General features: G+C 48.1%; 10 protein-coding genes; 5 read left to right on the top strand and 5 right to left on the bottom strand.

The window, feature by feature from the left end:
• Positions 1–109: 109 nt before the first annotated feature.
• Positions 110–1078, top strand: FFUJ_03864 (related to cytochrome-b5 reductase, mitochondrial; the record flags this gene model as incomplete). XM_023572916.1 has 3 exons in its annotated part: positions 110–371; positions 419–496; positions 543–1078. 3 exons carry the CDS (start codon positions 110–112, stop codon positions 1076–1078), a joined length of 876 nt encoding a protein of 291 aa, XP_023426956.1.
• Positions 1079–1357: 279 nt separating this feature from the next.
• On the bottom strand, positions 1358–5325 carry FFUJ_03865 (hydantoin utilization family protein; the record flags this gene model as incomplete). XM_023572915.1 has 2 exons in its annotated part: positions 1358–2170; positions 2218–5325. The coding sequence occupies 2 exons, from the start codon at positions 5323–5325 to the stop codon at positions 1358–1360; spliced, it is 3921 nt and encodes a 1306-aa protein (XP_023426955.1).
• A 681-nt stretch (positions 5326–6006) lies between these two features.
• On the top strand, positions 6007–8038 carry FFUJ_03866 (related to positive activator of transcription; the record flags this gene model as incomplete). XM_023572914.1 has 3 exons in its annotated part: positions 6007–6699; positions 6758–7097; positions 7155–8038. The coding sequence occupies 3 exons, from the start codon at positions 6007–6009 to the stop codon at positions 8036–8038; spliced, it is 1917 nt and encodes a 638-aa protein (XP_023426954.1).
• Positions 8039–8115: 77 nt separating this feature from the next.
• On the bottom strand, positions 8116–8376 carry FFUJ_03867 (uncharacterized protein; the record flags this gene model as incomplete). XM_023572913.1 has 3 exons in its annotated part: positions 8116–8162; positions 8212–8247; positions 8304–8376. 3 exons carry the CDS (start codon positions 8374–8376, stop codon positions 8116–8118), a joined length of 156 nt encoding a protein of 51 aa, XP_023426953.1.
• An 813-nt stretch (positions 8377–9189) lies between these two features.
• FFUJ_03868 (uncharacterized protein) lies at positions 9190–10281 on the bottom strand (the record flags this gene model as incomplete). XM_023572912.1 has 5 exons in its annotated part: positions 9190–9488; positions 9541–9625; positions 9691–9815; positions 9868–9975; positions 10026–10281. The coding sequence occupies 5 exons, from the start codon at positions 10279–10281 to the stop codon at positions 9190–9192; spliced, it is 873 nt and encodes a 290-aa protein (XP_023426952.1).
• A 456-nt stretch (positions 10282–10737) lies between these two features.
• On the top strand, positions 10738–12096 carry FFUJ_03869 (related to monophenol monooxygenase (tyrosinase); the record flags this gene model as incomplete). XM_023572911.1 has 5 exons in its annotated part: positions 10738–10817; positions 10873–11259; positions 11322–11722; positions 11776–11975; positions 12028–12096. 5 exons carry the CDS (start codon positions 10738–10740, stop codon positions 12094–12096), a joined length of 1137 nt encoding a protein of 378 aa, XP_023426951.1.
• Positions 12097–12601: 505 nt separating this feature from the next.
• On the bottom strand, positions 12602–14035 carry FFUJ_03870 (related to hard surface induced protein 3 (chip3); the record flags this gene model as incomplete). Its single annotated transcript, XM_023572910.1, has 1 exon — positions 12602–14035. The coding sequence occupies one exon, from the start codon at positions 14033–14035 to the stop codon at positions 12602–12604; it is 1434 nt and encodes a 477-aa protein (XP_023426950.1).
• Positions 14036–14290: 255 nt separating this feature from the next.
• On the bottom strand, positions 14291–16367 carry FFUJ_03871 (related to metalloproteinase; the record flags this gene model as incomplete). XM_023572909.1 has 2 exons in its annotated part: positions 14291–15055; positions 15105–16367. 2 exons carry the CDS (start codon positions 16365–16367, stop codon positions 14291–14293), a joined length of 2028 nt encoding a protein of 675 aa, XP_023426949.1.
• A 322-nt stretch (positions 16368–16689) lies between these two features.
• FFUJ_03872 (uncharacterized protein) lies at positions 16690–17844 on the top strand (the record flags this gene model as incomplete). XM_023572908.1 has 5 exons in its annotated part: positions 16690–16957; positions 17014–17287; positions 17346–17376; positions 17428–17536; positions 17594–17844. 5 exons carry the CDS (start codon positions 16690–16692, stop codon positions 17842–17844), a joined length of 933 nt encoding a protein of 310 aa, XP_023426948.1.
• A 2933-nt stretch (positions 17845–20777) lies between these two features.
• FFUJ_03873 (related to allantoate permease) lies at positions 20778–22337 on the top strand (the record flags this gene model as incomplete). XM_023572906.1 has 3 exons in its annotated part: positions 20778–21008; positions 21056–22066; positions 22116–22337. The coding sequence occupies 3 exons, from the start codon at positions 20778–20780 to the stop codon at positions 22335–22337; spliced, it is 1464 nt and encodes a 487-aa protein (XP_023426947.1).
• Between the last annotated feature and the right edge of the window lie 245 nt (positions 22338–22582).

The raw sequence follows: 22582 nt of genomic DNA, 5'->3' as shown, positions 1-22582 counted from the left end.
CAAAACACGTCACACAAACACATTCAAATTAATTATAATACAATCCAGTCAATTCTTTAAATCATTTGCTAAGCAATCGATTTTTTTGTTCAATCCATTTGAGAGCAAAATGGCACTTCGCTTACCCCTTCGAACCCGCCCTGCACCGCTCATCGCAAGACTCACGGTTGGAGCAATTGGCGTTGCAGTCTGTTCGAAAATGATGTTTGGAACGGCTTCGGCGGAATCTCGTGAAGCGCAGAAGATTTTCAAGGGGGGCTTTGCGGCGGTTAAGTTGCCGTTGCATAGTTCGGAGGATGAGACGCATGATACCAAGAGGTTGAGGTTCAAGCTGCCTCAAGAGACTGCTATTTCTGGACTCCCACTTACTTGTGAGTTTCCTGCATAAGATAGATGGATCACTGCTGACTGAGTATAGCTGCTCTGTTGACGTTTACATGGCCTGAGGGATCTTGGCTTCCTACGCCGAGACCTTACTCTCCCATCTCACCCTCTGGTAAGTCACATGTCTGTAGGCATGGACTAGGTACTGACTTTTGTAGATGAACCCGGCTATGTAGAACTCATGGTCAAGAAATATCCCAACGGCAAAGGAAGCGGCTATCTCCACTCCCTCAAACCAGGCGACAAGCTCTTCATCCTCACCACCCTCCCCGACTACAAATGGAAGCCCAACACATTCTCACACATAACCCTCATCGCCGGCGGCTGTGGAATAACACCGATCTACCAACTCGCCCAAGGAATCCTCCGCAATCCCGACGACAAAACTCGCATGACTCTTGTGTTTGGCGCAAACACGGATGAGGATGTGCTGTTGAAGAAGGAGCTCGATGGTTTTGCGAAGGAGTTTCCGGAGAGGTTTAGTGTCAAGTACACGGTTAGTAGACCGAAGGAGGGGTCAGTTATGAGGAAGGGGAGGGTTGATAGGGAGCTTTTGGAGGAGGTTGTGCCGAAGGGGACGGAGAAGGTTTTTGTTTGTGGACCGCCTGCTATGGAGGAGGCGCTTGTTGGGAAGAGGGGAGGAGGTGTTTTGGGGGAGTTGGGTATTGAGAAGGGAAAGATTCATAAGTTTTAAAAAGGTGTTGAAGAGAAGAGAGTATGGCTGGTGAAAGTTGGCTGGAGTTGGGGAGATGAACAGTTATCCCACTCTGACCAAAAGGTGTATATTAGCAGTTAGAACACATTGTACAAGCATCGCCCATCTTTATACTCGGACTTACACGATAAATTCTTTGGGAAACATGTGATAGAACTTGGATAAATGGGAAGGCCGCGATGGTTCAAGGTCAAATCGGGGCGACGATGAGGGTGACAAGGTAAACATACAATTGCTATTACAGTCCTACAAAACTACCTAATTTCCAGTAGCAATGCTGTGTCTAACTCCCAAGCTACCATTCGTCAAAAACGATCTCGAATCCCTCTCCGGCACAGCAACCTCATCCTTCGTCTCCAAAGCCGACCCATAACCTCCGCCACCAGGCGTCAGGATAATAATCCTATCTCCCGCCGCAAAATGCGACGTCTTCCTCGGTCCAAGCGAAACCTGTCTCATAGCTCCCGTAACAGGATCCTTCCTCACCCAAATATTCTGCCCCCTCTGTCCCTCTTCTCCACCCTCGAGACCATAAGGCGCTGTGACTCGTCGATCAGTAAGAACGGATACCTGCAGAGGCATACGGAACTCCATCTCGCGAACACAACCATCACCACCCCTCCACTTTCCAGCACCGCCACTACCCTTCCTAATAGAGAACTCATGCAGAATAACGGGATATCTCTTCTCCAAGATCTCCGGATCCGTAATCCTCGTGTTCGTCATGTGCGTATGAACAGCACTAGCACCATGCCAACCCAGTCCAGCACCTGCACCTCCACAGATGGTCTCGTAGTATCCAAAGCCCTTGGTGACTTCACCGGTGACGGGATCTGTACCGCCACAGCCGAAGCTGAGGTTGTTCATCGTTCCTTGGGAGGCGGCCGCGGCGTTGAAGGCGCGGAGGACGAGATCGGCGATCTTTTGGGATGTTTCGGTGGTGCAGCCGACGGTGGCGGCGGTGGGGGAGGGGGAGAGGATGGTGTTGTCGGGACAGATTACTTTGATGGGCTTGAGGCAGCCTTGGTTGAGGGGGATGTCGCCTTTGGAGATCATGGAGCGGAGGCAGTACTTTGAAGATGTCAGTCAAGGTCAATACTAGGAGGCTGTAAACTTACCATGATGACAGAGTATGAGCATGTCGGTGGCGCATTGAGGTTACCAGAATGTTCAGGCCCGGTTCCTGTAAAGTCGAAAACAGCATCTCCCGTCTCTTTGTCGATGGTAACCTTGAGCTTGAACGGGATACCATCGTCGTTATACTCTGTCGCTTCAAGAACACCGCCTTCATGCTTAGCGGCAAATTGTTTAAGAAGATCGCGCACAGACTGAGCAGCATTGTCCTGAATAGCATGCATGTACAGTTGAACAACAGGCCAAGTAAACTCTTTAATCAGCGCTCTGATTAACTCAATGCCCTTTTGGTTAGAAGCGACAGCAGCCTTAAGATCAGCGATGTTCTCCGTCAAAGTACGAGTACCGCTGCAGCCGGGAAACGAAGCGGGCTCGTCGTAGAGACGTTTGATCAAACCGGCTTCATCAAAGGCACCCTCGTTGATCATCTTGAAGGACTCGATAGCGGCACCTTCTTGCCAAAGTTCAGTAGAGTTAGGAGGCATCGAGCCAGGAACGATACCGCCAATGTCTGCGTGATGACCACGGTTGGCGACGAAGAAGATAATCTCCTTGGGGTTCTCTTCATCATCGAACACGGGCGTGATGGTGGTGATATCGGGGAGATGAGTACCGCCTGCTTGAGGATGGTTACTGATGATGACATCGCCAGGCTTCAATTCACCAGCCTTGTATCGTTGAGCCTGGTACGCGATGGCTGTGCTCATTGAGCCAAGATGACTAGGAACATGAGGGGCGTTGGCGACAAGACCACCGTCAGCAGAGAAGATAGCGCAAGAGTAATCTAATCTCTCCTTGATGTTGACAGAGATCGAGGTCTTCTCCATGGTATGGCCCATCTGCTCAGCGACAGTCATGAAACGATGCCCGAAAACACTGAGTGTAACTGGATCAACAGTCTCTGTCGCAACATTCTGCTTCTCAGCCTTGTCAACCTCAAGGATAACATGCTCGGGAAGAATGACACCCTTGCTGAGATGATCTACCACGATTGTTTGGGTCTTGTCGATGATCATCGCAGGACCGGTGATGTGCACGCCGGGACTCATAGACTTGAGCTCATACACAGGAGTTTCGGTCCAGCCGTGATTCTCGAAAAAGATCTTTCGGGAGAAAATTGGTGTAGGAACGGGAGTTAGACCATCGGACTGGTATTTCTTGAGCTCTTCGAAGGGACTCGAGATGTTGAGAACGCGAGACTTGCCGACACTTCGAACTCGAACATCATCGATCAGAATGTTGCGCGATTGAGAGAAGCCGAACTCTTGAGTATGTCTAGCAGTAAAAGCAACGCCTGCATCCCCTACATTCTCTGATACAGGGATCATAAGAGAGGTATCGCTTCCCTGGTAGCGCATGTTGAGGAAGTACTCATGTTCAGTGGTCTTAGCATCAAAGCCTTGAGACTCAAGACCCTGGGCACCCTTGGAAGAGAGGGACTCAAGACGTGCTTTGATCTCGGGGACGACTTCTTCGGAGAAGGTGATGGCGGAAGGTTCTTGGTTCTCGACAACGACATCGGCGAGAGCCATACCATAGGCGGACAGGATACTAGAGTAGCATGGGATGATGGCGCGCTTAATACCGAGATCTCGAGCGATGAAGACAGCGTGTTGACCACCGGCACCGCCGAAAGAACCCAGGTTGTGACTCGAAGCTCCGTATCCACGACCTTCGCTGAGTGTTCGAATAGGTCGAGTCATTGTCGCATTTGCAATGGCCAGGAAGCCCAGTGCTAGAGTCTCAGGTGTGAATGGCTCGCCGCCCTCCTTCTCCTTGTTGACGATCTCCGTAAGAGCAGCGAACTTGTCTCTGACAACATCGCGGTCAAGTCGGCGAGGGAAAAAGTCGGGGATAATTCGACCAAGCAGGAAGTTGGCGTCTGTGACAGTCAAAGGACCTCCTCTGCCGTAGCATGCAGGACCAGGATTGGCACCAGCACTGCTGGGACCGACCTTGAGAAGCCCGTTCTCCCAGGACAGGATCGAGCCACCACCTGCAGCGACTGTGTTGATGTCTAATTGAGGAGTCTGGATGGTCACTTCGGCCAAGGTGTTCTCAAAGATATGCTCTAAAGCACCCGAGTATCTCGCGACATCTGTGCTGGTACCGCCCATATCGAAGCCCAACACAGGCGTTCCATCAGCGTCGTCGTAGCATGTCCTCGATAGACCGACGACACCTCCAGCAGGACCACTGAGGACACCCCTCAAGCCAGTAAACTTGGACCAACTGGTCAAGCCGCCGTCAGATTGACAGATGAGGAGTTTGTTTGCACTCTCGTCTTCCAACTGGCCCTTGAAGTTCTTGCGGAAGCCATCCAGGTAGGCGAACGTCATTGGGGTAAGGTATGCGTCTGCGACGGCCGATTGACTGCGCGGCACGTACTTGGCCATGGACTGCAGGACCGAAGAAGCGGAGACTTTGAAGCCCATTTCTTCAGCAAGCTTGGTTACTTGTAGCTCGTGGTCGGGGTATGTATATGAGTGCATAAGGCCGATTGCAAGGTTCTTGAAGCCTTGGGCTTTAAGTTCTTCAAGATCAGCGCGGACAACCTCAAGATCTGGTTTCTTCATGATCCTGACAACTTCTCCAGTCTGACCAACGACAAGCGCCGGATCTGAAGAGACGTCTATTGGGCCATTGGAAGGGGCTTCGCTTGCGCCTTCAATGGTGACTCGTTCATCAATCTCCACGACAGTTTCGTAAAGTTGCTTCAAGCGACGGACCGAAAGATCAAAAAGATCTGGTCTAGCCTGGTTTCCGATGAGAAGAACATCTCGGAATCCCTTTGTTGCAAGGAACGCTACGCGATCACCCTTTCGTTCGAGGAGGGCATTGGTAGCCACTGTGGTTCCCATGCGAATGGACTCAATCGGCGCAAGGTCTAGTAATGAGCCCTTGGGTATTGTTGTGTCTAGGGCGATCTCTAAGATCTGGCGAATGCATTCTGTGGGGGCATCGTCGTACTCATCAGGACATACTGAGAGGATCTTGAAGACGATGTGCTCTTGTCGACCGGGGACTTCGGCCCAAGCATCTGTGAATGTGCCACCACGGTCGATGGCGATGCGGATGCCTTGAGATGACATTGTGAGAATGAGGATGAGGTTTAGCGGGGATATAGAGTGTGAAGAATGAGAGGGAGACTGAGATGAGGATGGTATGATGACATGGTTAAGCTTGGACGACTTGAAGCTGTATTATATTAAACAATCCGGGGTACATCTCGCCCACGCCCTCAATGTGTAAGTGGAGTGGATTCGCTATCAGCGCCTTCATCGACGGTATTGGTCAGAATCTGCTTAATCATCGGCAACTCCAGCAAAGCCGATCAATCTGACCGGCAACTTTGGACTTGCCGACCCATCTCCACCATCCATCGTCGGTATCACCAACGGCAAATACAAGCGAATACCCCAGACTCGGACCCGCAGAGTTTGAGATCATTCCATTACTCAACGATTTACAAGGATGAGCACACGACGCCCGAGAAGACTGCTTGCTGCGTGAGATGCCCTTCACGAGTTATGTTGTGATGATTGATCTGATTGTCAAGTAGTTGCCATCGATGTCATTCGCAGAAGATCAAGTGTTCGGGGGATAAGCCTTGTCAGTCTTGTAAGTCGACGGGCAGGGCGGATGAATGTGAGTTCCCTGCGAACAAGGAACGAAAGATACCAATCGCTGAGAGGTAAATCCATTCAAATATTCCAAACTTACCCTAAGATGAATGAAAGTCATCTACGCTATTGCAAGTCTAGACTAACATCATGTTCAGTTACCTCAAGAAGCTCGAAGAAGATAGCAGACGCCTTCAAGCTATCACCACCCACAACCAGACTCCGGAAACCAACCCAGCATTCACTCCTTTCGATGATCAAGAGACCCAAATCGATGCCCCTCCATCTCTATCAAAAGAAGAAAGCAATCTCTTCAACCCACTCTTCGATAGACAACCCGAAAAGCCCATCCATGAACGATCCTCAGAGCCAGGCTTCATCGGCGAAGCCTCATGCGCTGCCTTCAGCAACAGACTCTTATCATGTCTCGACGATACTTATACCCCATCGACAGCTGGTCTGTCAAACTATCATCGAATGAATGCATACGGGAGACTGCCAGTAGATCAAGGACCAGAATTTCCAGAACGAATGCACGTCAAGTTACTTCTAAATGTTGCTAGACGATTCATAGGGAACTACCATCCCTTGTTTCTGAAGGTTACCTTCATGAAGGAGATTGATGCTGTTTATCGAAGGGAAGTAGTGCCATCAGCGCTGTGGCTTTGTAAATTCTATGCACTTATGGCTTTGGGGGAGATATATACGCATAGAAGAGGAGTGGGTGACAACAACAGAGTGCCGGGAACGAACTACTATGTTAGGTCTGTGAACCTGTTGCAAGAGAATCAAGATCTGTACGAGGAACCATCTTTGATGCAGGTTGAAGTACTCACACTATTGGTAAGCTCAAACTTTGACCTTCCTCTCCCGATATCAACTGACAATGGACTTCCACCAGGCCTGGGCCTCAAACATACTAGGTCGCATACGAACAGCATACTGCTATAGTGGGATAGCCATGCGTCTCGCCCAAAGCCTAGGCATGCACAGGTCTGCATCTCGACATACCACGCTTACTCCTGTTGAGAGAGAAAGTCGACGGCGAACATGGTGGGTGCTTTACTTCTTCGACCGCTTCTCAGCATCAAAGCTTGGCCAGCCAATCACTGTTCGAGACGACGACATTGATGTTGAGATGCCAAGCATGGATGGTCTGACAAAGGACGAGATGGCGGAGTTTCTTGACCCGCAGAATCTCATTACGAATATTAAGCTTGCTAGAATCATTGGAAACATCTGTAAGTTGTTTATCTTCTGCCTCAACTTTCTGTTATGTTGCTAACATAGGAGGGTAGTGACACATATTTATGGCATACCTAAAGCTACGAACGGTCTCTATATACATCAAGTCCATGGTATCTTGAAACAGCTTCGAGAATGGCATGACGAGCTACAGCCAGATATGCGCGTCAAAGAGAGAGGTACTCCTCGGCCTGTCGCAAGCCTTCATCTCGCGTACAACCAATGCATTATACAGACAACTCGCCCTGTTCTACTTCACCTGTTCAAGACACAGTTTCAGCTAGGCACTAAAGTGAGGGAAGATGTATCGCCACGACAGAATGTCTCATCTATCACTCTTGCTTTAGCAGAGAGCTGTGTCAACGCTGCACAAGCATCGAGCCGTATCGTGGAAGGCTTGTTTTTAGATGGCAGCATCGCGACTTTTGGATACTGGGATGCACATCACATATTCTCAGCAGCCATGATTCTCATCATGTCAGCAGTCATGAAACCCACAGCCGTCAACTCAGATCATCTTGAGACCTTACTTAGTGTCTTACGATCTCTCAAGAACGACGGCAACATACCAGCAGTCGACTTTTGCGAGAGACTGTCAGATATTCAGGCTAGAGTGTTGAACCTACGGGCTACAGGCCGATTAGATGGTATGAGCTTTGATAGGCCACCACCGATTATACAAACCCCCAGTTCCATGCCAAAGGAAGTTCCGCAAACTCAAGACCAAGTTTTCCAAACACCAATGAGTATGGACAATGGATCTGGAGCATGCGAATCTGCAATTATTGGCTACGAAAACGTCGATATACTGGGGAATCCTCTTATCGGCAGTTTCTTGGATGGGAATCAAGTACAGTGGCTAGATGTTTTATTCACGGAGGATGGAACTTTAAGGGAATTTGCTTCTGAGATTGAAGAGCCATTTCTATTCAGGTAGAACACGAAGAAAACCAGGCAGTGGGTACATCGGAAGGTCTCTGGATCATCATTCTCAGTGATAATATGGAAACGCTATTAACAGTTCCTCTTGCGAGCACATCCATCGCCGTATCCTTCGTCGCCTGTATAACAAATTAGTCGGCATTTTGTTCAAGTGTCACAAGCACATACGCTTCTGTAGGCCAGCATCCTCGTGCCCCTCGGCACCTAGAAGTAATGTTAGTTAGGCGTATCATAAAAATTAGTTCTCCAGGGTATAGTACGTTTAACCTCAATGTTGCTTTCCTCGACAGGAACTGGGATAGCGGCACCCAAGACTGATGCCACAAGGGTCATGGTGGACAAGACGGAAAAGAAACGCATGTTGAGATTTGAGTTGTGTATCGGAATAGAGTTAGAGCTTGGAAAATAGTTACATAGATTTCAAGGCCCATTGAGACTATTTATGTTTCTCATGTTATGTGATTAGGTCCGGCTACTTTACCACGGAAAGGGGCACATATACGGAGCCCGTTATGAAATGCAGAGTACTGACCATGCAGCGAGGAAGGGATTTCATGAATTACCCCGTAGGAATATTTCTTTGTAGATCTTCTGGAACGGAATACGAGCCCGCCGTGCTGTAGTTGAATGTCAAGTGCAGGGAATGCATGAAGTTGGGGGCGGGATCTGAATCCATGTTGGGTGTGTACATGCACCTGCTGGGGGCAATCCATGCATATATCTCGGCAATCCGGCATCTATGATAGACAATCATCTGACGTGTCCCTTTAACCAGTTAAAGCCGATCCCAAAGGTTGGACGGGGAGTTGATCTCAGTTTTCTATGAATTTTAGAAGCACTCCTGTAAGCTTACATGCAAGGTAGGCCGATCTTCCCTTGGCATTTAACCAGGCAAGGGTAGAGTTTAGGTAGATTTAGGAACTTTTAGAAGATCGCTGGATAATTCAGTATATTCGCTGTGGAATCTGTGATCAGTCCAATCTAATGCTTGATTTGAGGCTTGACAAGCTCAGTGTTACTGCCGGCCAACAAAAGAATAGGGAACCAATTCCACAACTATCAAAGAGATGCCTGTGTCGATTCGGGAGTAGCACAGCGCAGATTAGCTTAGGCTATAATACGATATAGCTATTAGGAATGATTCAGTTATTGAACCTGATCTTTACTTGTCGAGGCGTTGCTATGTCCTAAAAACTCTCCAATCAGATCTCCATGACCATCAGGATACGCTGGCCCTAAAGTCGGATGGTTCAAATATCCAGGATCCATTAGATGGACAATCCTCCGGCTGGTAGCCCAGCTCTCCAATCTACCCCAATTAACGCACTGATGAGGTGATGTGAAGTTTGCGGTTGGAATACGGCCATCCTGCCGCCATTTCATCGTCAGAAGCTGCATATCGCCTTGACACATGATGCTCTGTCGAAGCATATCTAAACAATGATCTGGATATTTCGTCAGTGAGAAGATGCGGCAAGAAATAGCCAGTGAACTCACGGTTGTGGTACTCATTCGCCCTCTTTTGTTCTTCTGTGATATTAGGGAAGTAGTAATCTGGATACATATAATGATGAAGGCGTTTCTGTAAGTAATATGTTGTCAGGAATCCTCAGGCCATATGGAGAGAACTTGGGAATATAAACATACAATGCAGTGAAGATTGTGGTAAACGTTGAGTGTCGCAAAATAACCTCCATCGGGCAGCTCGATGGCCTGCTCCTTTCTACCAGGTATGTGATTCATCTCATCTTCTTTAATGCGAATATTAGAGTCTCATGACACGTTAGTCTGGGAGAACATCAAGTGGAGAGCAAAGATATTTACTTTTTAGCATTTCCTTCCATGCCTCATCTAGCTGAGATGACGGTTTGCCAACATAGACCGAGTGTTTGTGCTGGAATACCTGGGCCTGTGGTCCAGGATTAAACGGGACTGATAAAACTGTGTGAGAAGGAAACTGAAAAGCGGATTTGATAACTTACTGTATGCGACTTCTCTCTCACGGGAATTCCAGACAGGAACTACGAGGAGTAGCATCAATATGCTATAAACAATAAAAATACACGTGTGTATCAGAATAGCTTGCCATGGAAACAGGTTTGAAAAAGTAGCCTTTCCGGGTGGTTGTATGAAAGGATGCGTCTCAGTTTGTGACTCAACATTTGAATCAGAGAAAGAAGACCTATTTGCGTCTTCTGATAGCAAGGCGTCTTGCTCCATCTCCTTATTGAAGGACATGATGCTGTGGGTAGTGAGGAGAAGGGAGATGCGGAACTGAAAGAGAGTTGGGGAGTATCTCAAGAACCGACTGTGTAAAAGACCAAAGCACAAAGATCCAGCGTCTGTGGTTGATCTTTGTCAAGCGTGAAGCCCCCAATGTCCAAGGGGGAAGGGTGCCTGTCTTGTCTTGTGCACCCCCAACTACCCTGTCAGATCTCCGCAGTAAGAGGAGAACGATTTGATGATAGCGTTGGAGATATCTACTAGGATTCAACCGATGTGACACAGTAGTCCAAGCTAACTAACCCAATCCGCAAGTGGCATTCAGTGCCACATCCGGTGCCCATGTCATGACGTGAAAACCATGTCGACTTGAGTCCTTCAAAGATTTATGGAATGAAGTCTAATTCCAAGTTCTCATTTTCTTTTCGATATTTCTTGAATCTTTGCTCTCTATAGGCCATTTTTAATATCATGGAATCACTCTACAAAAGGATTTCGCGAGTCTTGTCTCGAAAGTGGAAGTACCAGCCTCTGGTAAATCATGAGCCAGAGTAAATTTCACAGGCCATCTTAGATACTCTAGCCAGCTTGCTAACATGATTACAGAGATATCGAAAAAGAGAATGGTTCCATGTACAACTCGTGTCTCATCAGCATCTGCCTCGCTGCAGTCTTATTCATAGGAATCATCATTTCTTGGGGAGTTTCACTGACGAGAGCTCCAACAAGCTGTATACAACCGGTGAGACGAATGGAGTGGAGGGAACTGAACAAAACACAGAAGAAAGACTACATCAGTGCTGTGGTCTGTCTAGCTGAGAAAGAATCGCACTTTGAGCCGGGGAGTAGTCGCTACGATGACTTTGCCTATATGCATGTCTTCGAAGGCACTGTCACTCATTACGCTGCTTCATTCCTACCCTGGCATCGATATTTTATCCACACATATGAAAAGGCGTTAACAGAGGAGTGCGACTTTCACGGATCCTTGCCGTAAGTCTGACAAGTGCCTCTTGACCCTCGCCTATGAAGATCGGCTAACGAATTTGGTCTAGGTACTGGGACTGGGCGTTGGACGCACATGACCTTGCCGCCTCTCCGATATTTGATCCTATCGATGGTTTCGGTGGTAATGGTACAAGCCGAAGCTCTTTACCCACGATGTTTGGGGGCCATTGTGTTCCAGAAGGTCCCTTTGCGAATGCAACCCGCCACTGGCAGTCAAAGTCCAATGGACATGGATTCGATATCTTGAAGAATCCTCATTGTCTCAGCCGAGGGTTCCAGGGGGGTGAGAAAAAGACCAAGCTGGAAAATCGAGTCACGATCGACGCTATCAACAGCGTGCTGAGCCTCCAATCATACGAGGAATTTGTTGATGCTCTTGAAGTCCAAGCTCACAACTCGATACCCCAGTTTGTGCGAGGGGACTTTTACGGGTTGACCGCACCGAATGGTAAGATCACAGTTGTCTCTTCCGTGCAGTAACTTCTGACACTCTTGTTGTAGATCCTGTGTTTTATCTGCATCACGCCCAGGTAGATCGGTTATGGTGGCTATGGCAGCAGCAGGATATCGAAAGCAGGACCAAGACCTATCAGGGTCCTAGACAGAATACCAGGGTACATGCCAACGAGTCCCTGTCGGGATCCAGTTTGGACGATGTTATCTCGCTGGGTAATCTGTCAGAGCCAGTTCGGGTTCATGAAGTAATGGCCACTCAGTGGGAGGTTCTTTGTTACCGCTATTGAACATGTACAGATCACAGGTAGTGTGATAGTGGACTACGATTACGTGCTCACGGACCGTCGGCTAAACCCTTATGTGTAAGCCAATAGACGTGTGAGCATTGCAGCAAGCGTCACTCTCCACATATGCAATGAAGACTCAGAGATCAGCAGAGTCGACAGGGTTATGTAAAACATGCACCCAGCGACGTTTAAATGGCCTAAAGCGGACAAAAAAACGGAAAACCTCTAAGACACCAGCGCGAGGTAATACTCATAGCGGTCACAGAAGATCGCCATTCACCCACAGCTTCCAAAAGTTCTTGGGGGCGGAATTATGTAACTCAAGCCGGTGATGATCCTTGATTTGCGCTTTTTTATGTTATCTGACAGTAGGTTACGGATCAAGCGGCAACGGTATCTCCTGTGATAGCTACTAAAAGCGGTGATGCTCTACGAAACTGCATGTCAGCGGCTAGTAGAAGCCGAAACTGACGGGGGGAGGTTTGGCAGCAACATTGGCCAACCCTTGGAAGTGTGTGCCACAATCTGCTTTTTGGGGAAGAGAAAGCTAGACAAGTAACCTGTCGACAAATCCTAAATTTGTTCTAGTCGATAAAGAAAGGCTCTATAGTACGAACAACCAAGACAGAACAAGGCTTATCTACCGCTCTCCAAAATACGTCTGCAATCCAAACAACCACAGGGGCCAACACTGCGAGGGCTAGCAGTAGCCCTGACTCATATTGCCACTCAGTAGAGCTGCCTGTCAAGCCCTGGAAAGCAGGTACCATAGAATACCCAAAGAGATGCAAAACAGGGCCATGAACTAGATACAATGTAAATGAGATCTTCGCCAAGTATCGAAGCGGGCGTGATGTGAAAGGTTTCTGGAGCAATCTATCTCTACTCAAAGACCAGCAGATCAGGGTCGCGCCATAAGATTGCCAATAGATGTATCGATCTGTCAGTGATGATAGCAATAAGTAACCGGGTGTAGAGAATCCCGCATTTCTGGCTCGGGGGTATGAGCTCAAGTATAGTCCGAGAAGAAACAAAAATCTGTGGATGATTCCTGGCCAAAGTGAGGACCGTAATGGACTTCGACTTGTAGCAGATTCGCCGCCATCACTGGGTTGAGCTTCAGAACTATCATGACTCTTGAGGCTCCTCTCGGAGAGAAATACCCCAGCGAAGAACAGATACATTTCCCATCTTCCTTGCTGCAGCGCATACAGACACAAGAAGAAGATTGTTGTCCCTCGAACCCAGACACGGGCTCTTGCTAAGGCGAGAAGTGTGAGATAGACAATCATGGAGGCGCGAAACTGGATTGGAATCGTCCATAGATGACTATCATATTCAGACATCGGGGACTTCCAACTCCACGGATGGGTCAGGTCGACTACCACAAATCGTATCCAGTCCCCAATCTGTGCCCATAATGATCCAAGGCGCTCGGGATGTCTGGGCACCCAACCCGGCATATCCTGATATGGAGCAGTGTAAAGTCCCGCACTCACTGTAGTGGCTACAATGAATGTTGAGACCAAAGGAGGCAAAAACAGTCGAAATGGCCGACGCAGCACTGAAGACATGGTGTACAGCCCAAGAGCGTCGTAGTCTTTCTTGTGGATGAGTTTCAGTGGCTTGTAGGCGAGTACAAATCCCGAGACGATGAAGAATATGGGTACAGTAGGTCCAGCATAGACAAGTCTAATGATGGGAAGTTTGATGAATGCCATATTGCCATTTTGACCAAAACCAGTGTCGAGGCCTTCTTCCCATGGCAGGAGAAAGTGGCGAAGGAAGACGAGAAAGGAGAAGAGTCCACGAAGTCCGTCCAGATACAATGTTGGAGAGGAAGACGATCGCGCCTGGGGACATTCTTTTGGGGCTGGGCCTTGGGATATGAAGCTTGGCAGCAGGAAGAGGCCAATGCTTCGAGCTTGAGAGACCAGAGAAGACAGTTTATCATGGTTTTTGAGAGATGTTGTCGTTGGTTTGGGCTCTTGCTCGCCGAGCAAAATCCCACCTGCCATAATTTGAGATTTTATGTAGAAAGTCTAGAAGGAATTTCTGAAGGAACAATTGCGCTGTGATACAAGATGTCTAGTGTAGGTGACCTGAGCAGATGATATGCGGGGGACACCAGGATATAAGCCAAGGGCCGGGGTGATTAGCCCATTATAACAATGCAGATACCAAATACGGTTTGTCAGATTTCCATTTTGTTCATATAACTTTTGAATTTTATAGCGGATAAAAAAATGTTCTGAATCGTATATTTCTGTGTCTCAGCCGTCACTATTCTGATCCAACTCATCCAAAATAGTCTTACTACTCGGCTCCCTCCCCAAGAAGCCCTTCAGAATATCAATCTCCGGATGACTTGACCCCGGCTCCAGCACTTGATATCTATATCTTCTCCCCATCGCAGGATTCAAAGGATCTCCTGCAAATTTAGACCTGAAGAGATCTGCAGCAAAGACCATGGATAACGGATAAGCAAAGTAACTACCATCATTCTTACGAAACATATGCGCAAACCGCGCCTGTCCAGCTCCCCAATCCTGTGAGTTCGGCCCAAAGCTATGCGTGAGGATATCTCTTTTCATTCTGTTCCATATCTCAGTTGTGTCCATATCAAGCGCTGCTTTATGAGTTGGGGGCATATGAATCGCCAGGTCAAAGAGAGCTGGCTGGACTTGAGCCAGGATGCTATTAGCTCTATTTGTATTTCTCGTTCGTGCAAGACTCTTTGCTAGTTCCTGAGGTAGAGCTTGTTTACTCTTGAAATGGCAACCAAGACGGACTAATACGTCTGGGAGCCATACCCAGTTCTCAAGCATGATACTTGGAATTTCAATAAAGTCTCGTGAGTGGGGAATGGCATATTTGGTTCTGGCAACGATGTTGTGGATGGCATGTCCAAGTTCATGAAACATGGTCTTTACTTCGCTATGTTGGAGCAGAGATGGGCGAGATGGTGATGGATGAGCGAAGCTACACACGAGTGCCGATGCCGGGTAGTGTCTCTCACCATTTAATTCAGTAAAACCCTGATATGGCAGTCAGTTCCATATATACAGACATGGAAAATAAACATACCGGCTGAATCAAAACATGGTGTGCCCCACGATATTTGCCCTCTCTATCAAAGAGATCTACATATAAGTGTCCAAGAAACCTGCCTCCTTCACTGGGTGAGTCCCAGGCTTCATATACCACGACGCTCTCGTGCCATACCGAGGTCTCAAGAAGCTTAAAGTCGATACCAAGAAGCTCGTGGAACACATCAAGCATCCGCTGAAGGGTGTGATCGGCCTCAAAGTACTCGGCAAGGAGCTCATGGTCCACGAAGAAACTCTCCTGAGTTTGCTTGTGGAGATAATACGCCCTGTCCCATGAGTATAGCTCACTTATAGGCTCTTTACAGTCCCTTTGCTTGAGCTGAATTAGTCTATCAGTCTCAGCCTGTGCAAGCGGCTTTAGCCTTCTGTGGAGATTATCCAACTGAGCCTCAACGTAGTCAACGCTTGGAGCCATCTTATCCACAATCTGGAGAGCCGCATGGTGTTCATACCCCAAGAGACGAGCAACCTTATCACGTAAGGCAACTAGAGAAGCTAAACGGGTTACATTTTCAGGTAGACGGTGCTGGTCAGCGACTGCAAACCGGCGACGAGTCTCACTGCTGACTGCGTGACGCATCACAGCGGTGAAATGGGCATTTCGGAACGTCACTTGTATCCGAGTTCCATGTTGAGGCATGGATGCAAGCACAGTCTCTGGAACGCCCGCCAAATCTGCACGGTCAAACCAGATACCGCCCTCATCCTCTGTGAAGGCAGCTTGAGCCGCAGATCGCACCCGATCAATCTCCCCCAGAGCGGTTCGGAGCTCTTTCCGCTCCTTGTTGTCTCGTAAAAGCAACCCAGAACGTAGATACTGGCCATGCATGCGAGTAAGCAAATGCCGATCTTGTCCATCTAAGTTCCCATCCGGCGCTGCCTTTTCTCTTTCGTATATCGCTCCCACTAGGGATGCAATGTCAGGTCGCATTAAGATCTTGACTTGAGCTGCTGCGACACGTGTTTCTGCTTGACGGGCGGCATCACAAAGTTCCCTGTCCGGTGATAACTGCCCCAGTAGTGTCGTCAGAATGCGCAGGCGGCATGCGGCGCGGTTGGTGTCATCCACGATGGGGCGGATAACATCGTTGAAGGTTGCTGTTGGGGGTGTGAATGTAGCGGCGAGATCGTCGTGCAGAGCTGAGGTCGAGTTAAGGATGTTTTCGGTCTCGGCTAGTACCGCATTGGGAGTAAGATTTACGAAGGATGGAGGGGCAGGGACTCTTTGTTCGGAGGCCATTATGAAATCTCCAGAATATCCGCTGTTTGTATATGCTTCTAGGTGCCGTTCTTGCCGAGGGTCTTTATAATCCTGTCGTGGGGGCCAAAGAGCTTTTATGCACGCTGGCAGGACGATGACACAATCCTGGCCCTTCAGCTGATGGCCAATCGGGTAAGCCCTTGTACATTTGTCATGCTGCACCAAGAGTTCGGGGTCATGTCTTGCCCTCAGGTCATTATGCCATCTGGAGGTTGGAGGAGTCAGTCATCGCCTGGCCGTTACACAGTCTTCAATCTCTCATGGACATCCTAATGTTGGCCTCCTTGTGTTAACTCTTTCGATGCATCACTCAACTAGACCGACAGATAGGGAATATATTCCTGTCGAGACAAAAGAGACAGAATCGCTAAACGACGGTTCTTCAGATTCAGAAATCTTTGACGCAAGATCCAGGCGACACCAAGGGAGGAACCTCTCATGCTTTTTCACTTCTATATTACCCTGGATACTCACAGTGGTATTTGCGATTTCAACAGTCATTCTCACTGCCAAAATACGTGCTCAAGTTCGCTTTGGAACGTGTGAAACAAACTTCAAGACCGATTTCGGTAAGTCAATCCCAACGTAGGCTTCTCAGTCAAGATCCTGACTTTTGTGTCATCAGCTTTCCCCATAAAGGCTCCTCTGGAGGAAATACAATTTCGGGGCAGTCCACATTTTCTTAAAAATGGTACGCCCTGGATCAAAGATGCAGATGAAACGGCACCATGGCCGGAAAATGTGCGATACGTTGGCGAACCCAGCCACGAGATTGATGAGAACTGGCAGCGGCTCATTGGTAAACGCTACTTCTCAATCTCAGAAGAGGAGGCCAAAAGAGCTTGGGGAGATAGGCGACAAGACTTTGTAGATCAGAACATGGGAGGATATACAGCTGGGTATGAGTATCGCCAAGTTTTGATGTCAAGAGGTGGTTACTAAGCTCAATGTTGCTAGGTTCGACATGTTTCACACGTTGCACTGTATTGTAAGTTTTTGAGACCCAGTTTGATCGTCAGAATCAGCACTGATGTAACAGAACGAACTTCGCAAGGCGTTGCGTCCCGAATACTACCCCCCGAAGTCTCATACACTTCACGGAGCGCTTCACAATGGCACGTATCTCGATATGCGACATACCCCTCTTGGTGACTGATAACTGACTTTCGTACAAGAACATTGCATAGAAATACTCCGCCAAACAGTTCAATGCTATGGAAGTACAACTCTGATACCCACGAGGTTTATGGAGGGTCTTGAACATAACTATATCGATTCAGATCAGCGCCATGTCTGTCGTTCGTTTACGGCCATTCGGGATTTCACGGACTCCAGAATGCCAGGCGGGGGCAGATATGTCGCCCGGGATCAGTCTTTGCTCAATGAAAGGAAGCACAAAATCGCTAAGGCATGGGGCGAGGTAAATGGGGATAATGAGAAAGGGGGTGCATCGTGATCAGTTGTGGCTTAGGAATATAGGAGTTGACACAATATTATGAGGTACTCCTTTTGCAGTCCGCAACTGTACGGCGGGATAATTAAAGGCGGCCGTTCAATAGGTCAGTGCCGGCGTATTGTCAGGACTAACGGATTGGCTCTGATCTCTCGAAGGTGCCATGTTCGACGCTAGCTTGCTAGAGGACATCCTTTGAAATTTGCTTGCAGCATGGCAAGACAAAGTTAGCCGTTCCGGGAACCTCGGAGGCTTGCACTGGCAGATTTCCTCACTTCTTTACGGGTTAATGCGTAATGTAGGCTTTGATGTAGCTGGAATCCAGAGAATATTCGCGAATTCGAACTCTCGTCCCACAAAGAGAATCCAGAAGCTTTGCTCGTGCGAATCCGCCATCATATATCAGTTGAGGCTTTGCTAGTATGTCTTTCCAAAGTCCGACCGTCGAAAGAAAAGCTAGGGTTGCAGCCATTGTGCTCTCACCGCCGCGTGGGATGTTTTCTCAATATGTGTCAAAAAGTCATAATGCTTCAGAAGAGGACGCGTAACTAGGAACTCAGATCTAATCCATTTCTTTCCAAGTCCAAGATAGACTGGATCGACAGGCGCTGCCACTGATTGGGCGTCTCATCACAGTTCCTGATACTCCACAGTCCTGGTGCCAAGAGGGTTCAAGTGCAACCACTGCCTTTTTGTGCGAGGGGGGTAGACAGCACTTTATATATGCTGAGCCATTGTGGAGCAACAAGGTTCCAAAAATATTATAAAGTTTTTTAGGAAGTCATTCCTCAAAGATTATACTTTGATGTTTCTGGCGACTATCACGCATGGCGCAGTTTGGGTTCCCGCCGTGACTACTTGCATGCCACTTATCTCAATGGCAAACTATATATATATATATATCATACTTGAACATCACCTCCTAGTGCATATATCATCAACCAGGTTATTACATACATCCTGAGAAGCAAGTCTAAAATTATGGTCTTGCACAGTTAAACTTCAAGTTGCTCGGTTTCCCTGGCCAAACACTTGGTGGCTCTGAGCATAAAGGAGTTCCTTGAAACGTTCACTTACCAGCCAATTCTTGTCCCTCACTTGACTTGACCTTTAGCCCATATTGTTAGCCTCTCGAAGTACCATCAGTACTTATCTTTCGCGTCGATCTGCAGTCCTGCCACGTCGGGTACAGCATTAGTCATTCAGTTGTCCCGCAGTCCACCTCGCAGTACAGGAAGTAGCCAACAGTCCACCATAACCTCCAGCTCTTGCCCAATATAACTTGAGAAATGGGTATTTAAGTCGTAAAAGCGCAGCAGTTTCCATCCCAACGAAGATACTTTCACAGTCCTGCTGAGGCTAAGAGCTATGCTAAGAGGGTTCAAGTCCCTTGGATAAAACCACGTCTGAGGGCGTCTGTTCAGTGGTCTTGAAGTATGGCAGACGGGATGTCCAGTGATGGCTCCCATTTTTTGCTGATACGGTGCGCATCCTTCATTTGGCTTTTCTTTTGGTTTTCTATCCCTTTCAAAGCTCTCAAAGTGTTGTGAACCATGGCACTGATGAAGCACTCTGCTAACAACGTGATCCCGTGATAAAGTATCTTCGTGCCTTCCGCAAAGATGCCTCGTCTGATCTGGCGCAGCGGCAATGTCCAAACGACTGGAGCCAAAGTTCAATTCGAAAACCAGGAGATCTGATTGTTGAATTTGTTTTGCCTTGCGGCACGATGCATTTGGTGACCTGGGCCACTTGTCCTCGTAGCCGATCCTAGTGGTGCAATCCAACGTTAAAGTTTGGGAATGATTGGGCACATACTTTACAACTCGAGAAGAGACAAGGGAGATACTTCATTCTCCTTGGTTGTCTCACTGTAGAAGAGGTACCGGCAGCTGAAATATATGTACTCATTCTCTCAAGCCCCGACAAGACAGCCTCAGCAATCTTGAACTATGATATGGTTTGATTAAAAGCCTTTCTCGTAACTCGTGATCAACCAAGAGTCTAGCTTTAAACGAGAATTTTTAATAAGAATCAGTATTGATCGGTATTCTGTGTCGAGACAAAACTTTACAGCCTTCTGGTGTTTTAGTCCTTTGGCAATGTATATCAAGCCACTTGTGTAGTTCGCTGGTAAGACCCGTCACTGAAAGCGTATCTATTTACCCCAGCTTGTCATATCTTGCAATGTTTTCGAGATAAATACTTACAGCATTTAATCTGCTAAGTATCGGATGAAAATGCACGTCATACTTTTAGATGCAACAGAAACTTGAAGACGGCCATGTAAGTGCGGGATGTCTTATCTTCCGATGATAGCGTAGCTCAGACGTCGATCATTAACGTTCCATCGTTGTTCCATGCATTTACTATGGAACCGCAAAAGATAGCGGGAAAGATAAGTGGTGCCGTAGATAAACGTGCTGGGGCTTTGCTGGCAGCTTGCACTACGTACGCGAGTCTCATCAACCAGCCAGCACTCACGGCGATAATCAGGACCAAATAGGAACCGATGAATATTGATGCCGGTAGCACGAGGTAATTTCTCAATAGCCGAGCTGAACAAAAATGACGTCTCACGGCATCTAACTTAGTTCTAGAAGCAACCGGCAAGTCAAAAGTTGCCGGTCCTGAATCATGTCCCCATCGGCAAACCCCTCACGACCCGACGCCAGCTCCACCAAGAGAGGCAGGTCAACCAGCGATCCCCGGCCCCAAATCCCTGCCACGATGATTCTGGGGTTACAGCACGAAGATAGTTCTCGTTACCAAATACAAATCCCTCTCCAAGATCCGGGGTAAACCACCGTGCGGAGATAAGACTCGTCCTTCTTAAATTGACTGGGTCCCGTCACTCAACATTCCTCCATCATCATCATCATCATCTCATCTCATCAACTACTTCATCTGGGGCTACTGTTAACGGATTCGCCACTATGACTTCAAAGCCGGATAGCCTTCCTGACAAGGAGATTGAGGAACAGCGCACTGTTCAGGATGAGATTTACATCGATCCAGTTGCTGAGAAGGCGCTTTTGCGAAAGCTTGACATGTGGATTGTTCCACCTGTGATGCTGCTCTACCTTCTCAGTTTTCTGGATCGTGTGAATATTGGTAATGCGCGACTCTATGGTATGGAAGAGGATCTAGGCTTGGTGGGCGATCAGGTGAGTATCCATCAATGAGAACTTCTTGGTTATACTAACAGACGCAGTATCAACTCGCAGTTTCAGTTCTGTTCGTTACGTACATCGCTTCTGAGCTTCCTTCAAACCTCGTCATCAAGAAATTCAGACCCTCGCGATGGATCGCGTTCATCACCACGGCCTGGGGTATCGTCGCCACACTTACCGGTATCGTGCAAGATTTCAAGGGCTTGGTCGCATGCCGTGTTATTCTTGGTGCTCTTGAAGGCGGTCTCTTTCCCGGTCTTACGATTTATCTTACCATGTTTTACACCAAGCGCGAATACGCCCTTCGAATCGGTTATCTCTTTGTCAGTGCCGCCATTGCAGGTTCTCTCGGCGGCCTTCTCGCTTACGGTATCGGTCACATGGATGGCGTAGCTGGGCTCAAGGGTTGGCGATGGATTATTATCATCGAGGGAATTCCAACTTTTGTCCTTGGAATTGCTGTTTGGTTCTGGCTTGCAGACGATCCCGATTCAGCTCATTACCTTACCATCAACGAACGCGAACTCATCGATGCACGAATGCGCCGACAAATCGGTCATACCAAATCTTCGGATCAGATGCACAAGGCCGATGTCTACGCTGGTCTCAAGGATTGGAAGATCTGGCTTTTCTGCATTGGTCAGTTTGGAGGAGATACTATTCTTTATGGATACAGCACCTTTTTGCCAACGATTATCCGAGGGTTGGGTGATTGGAACACAGCTCAGGTCCAGGCTCTTACGATCCCTTGCTACGCTATGGGTGCGATCACCTACCTTGTCGTAGCATGGTTCTCTGATCGAACTCAGCGACGAGCCGTTTTCACAGTCATCCTCGGCCTTGTCTGCGCCATTGGATACGCTCTTCTTGTCAGCCCAGCTCCATCTGGTGTTCGATATTTCGGCTGCTTCCTCGCCGCAATGGGACTATACGTCATCGTTGGTTTACCTCTTGCTTGGCTTCCCAGTAACAACCCACGCTATGGAAAGCGTACTGTCGCCACTGGTCTGCAGCTAACCATTGGTAACTCTGCTGGAATCCCAGCTCCCTTTGTAAGCACAACACATTCCCCGCAATAAGTCTCAGCTAACAAAATATCAGCTATACAAAACTCACGAGGGTCCCCGATTCGTCAAAGGTCACGCCGTTTCTATGGCCTTGGTCGCCATGTCGTCTCTGATCTATATGGCCTTCTGGGCTTGGTTCCGTCGTCAGAATAAGAGAAAGGTCGAAGGCAAAGAGGATCACAGAACTCAGGGACTGACTGAGGAGGAAGCTGAGGAGCTTGGGGAGCATAATCCAAGATTCCACTACACTTACTGAGAGACTTCAATTGCCAAGTCCAGATTCTAAGTACCTTATCTTTATTTCAATCTGTTATTACGTCTAGCTCTATCCTTCGATTCCAAGAATTCATACGGAAGTAGTAACACTTAGTCTATCATGATGGCAGTGTGTTTGGCTATCGTTGCTAGCATATGGGTGGCCTTAATTATTTCTAGAAGTATCAGCTTGGCTGATTAGATATGACAGAACTCTCACCTTCGCGTCGCGTCGAGCCTGGACTC

The sequence above is a fragment of the Fusarium fujikuroi genome, chromosome FFUJ_chr02, assembly GCF_900079805.1.
Source record: "Fusarium fujikuroi IMI 58289 draft genome, chromosome FFUJ_chr02".
NCBI classification, from domain to species: Eukaryota; Fungi; Ascomycota; class Sordariomycetes; order Hypocreales; family Nectriaceae; genus Fusarium; species Fusarium fujikuroi.
Note: the sequence above shows the minus strand (reverse complement) of the source record. Positions and strands in the feature narration are given on the sequence as shown.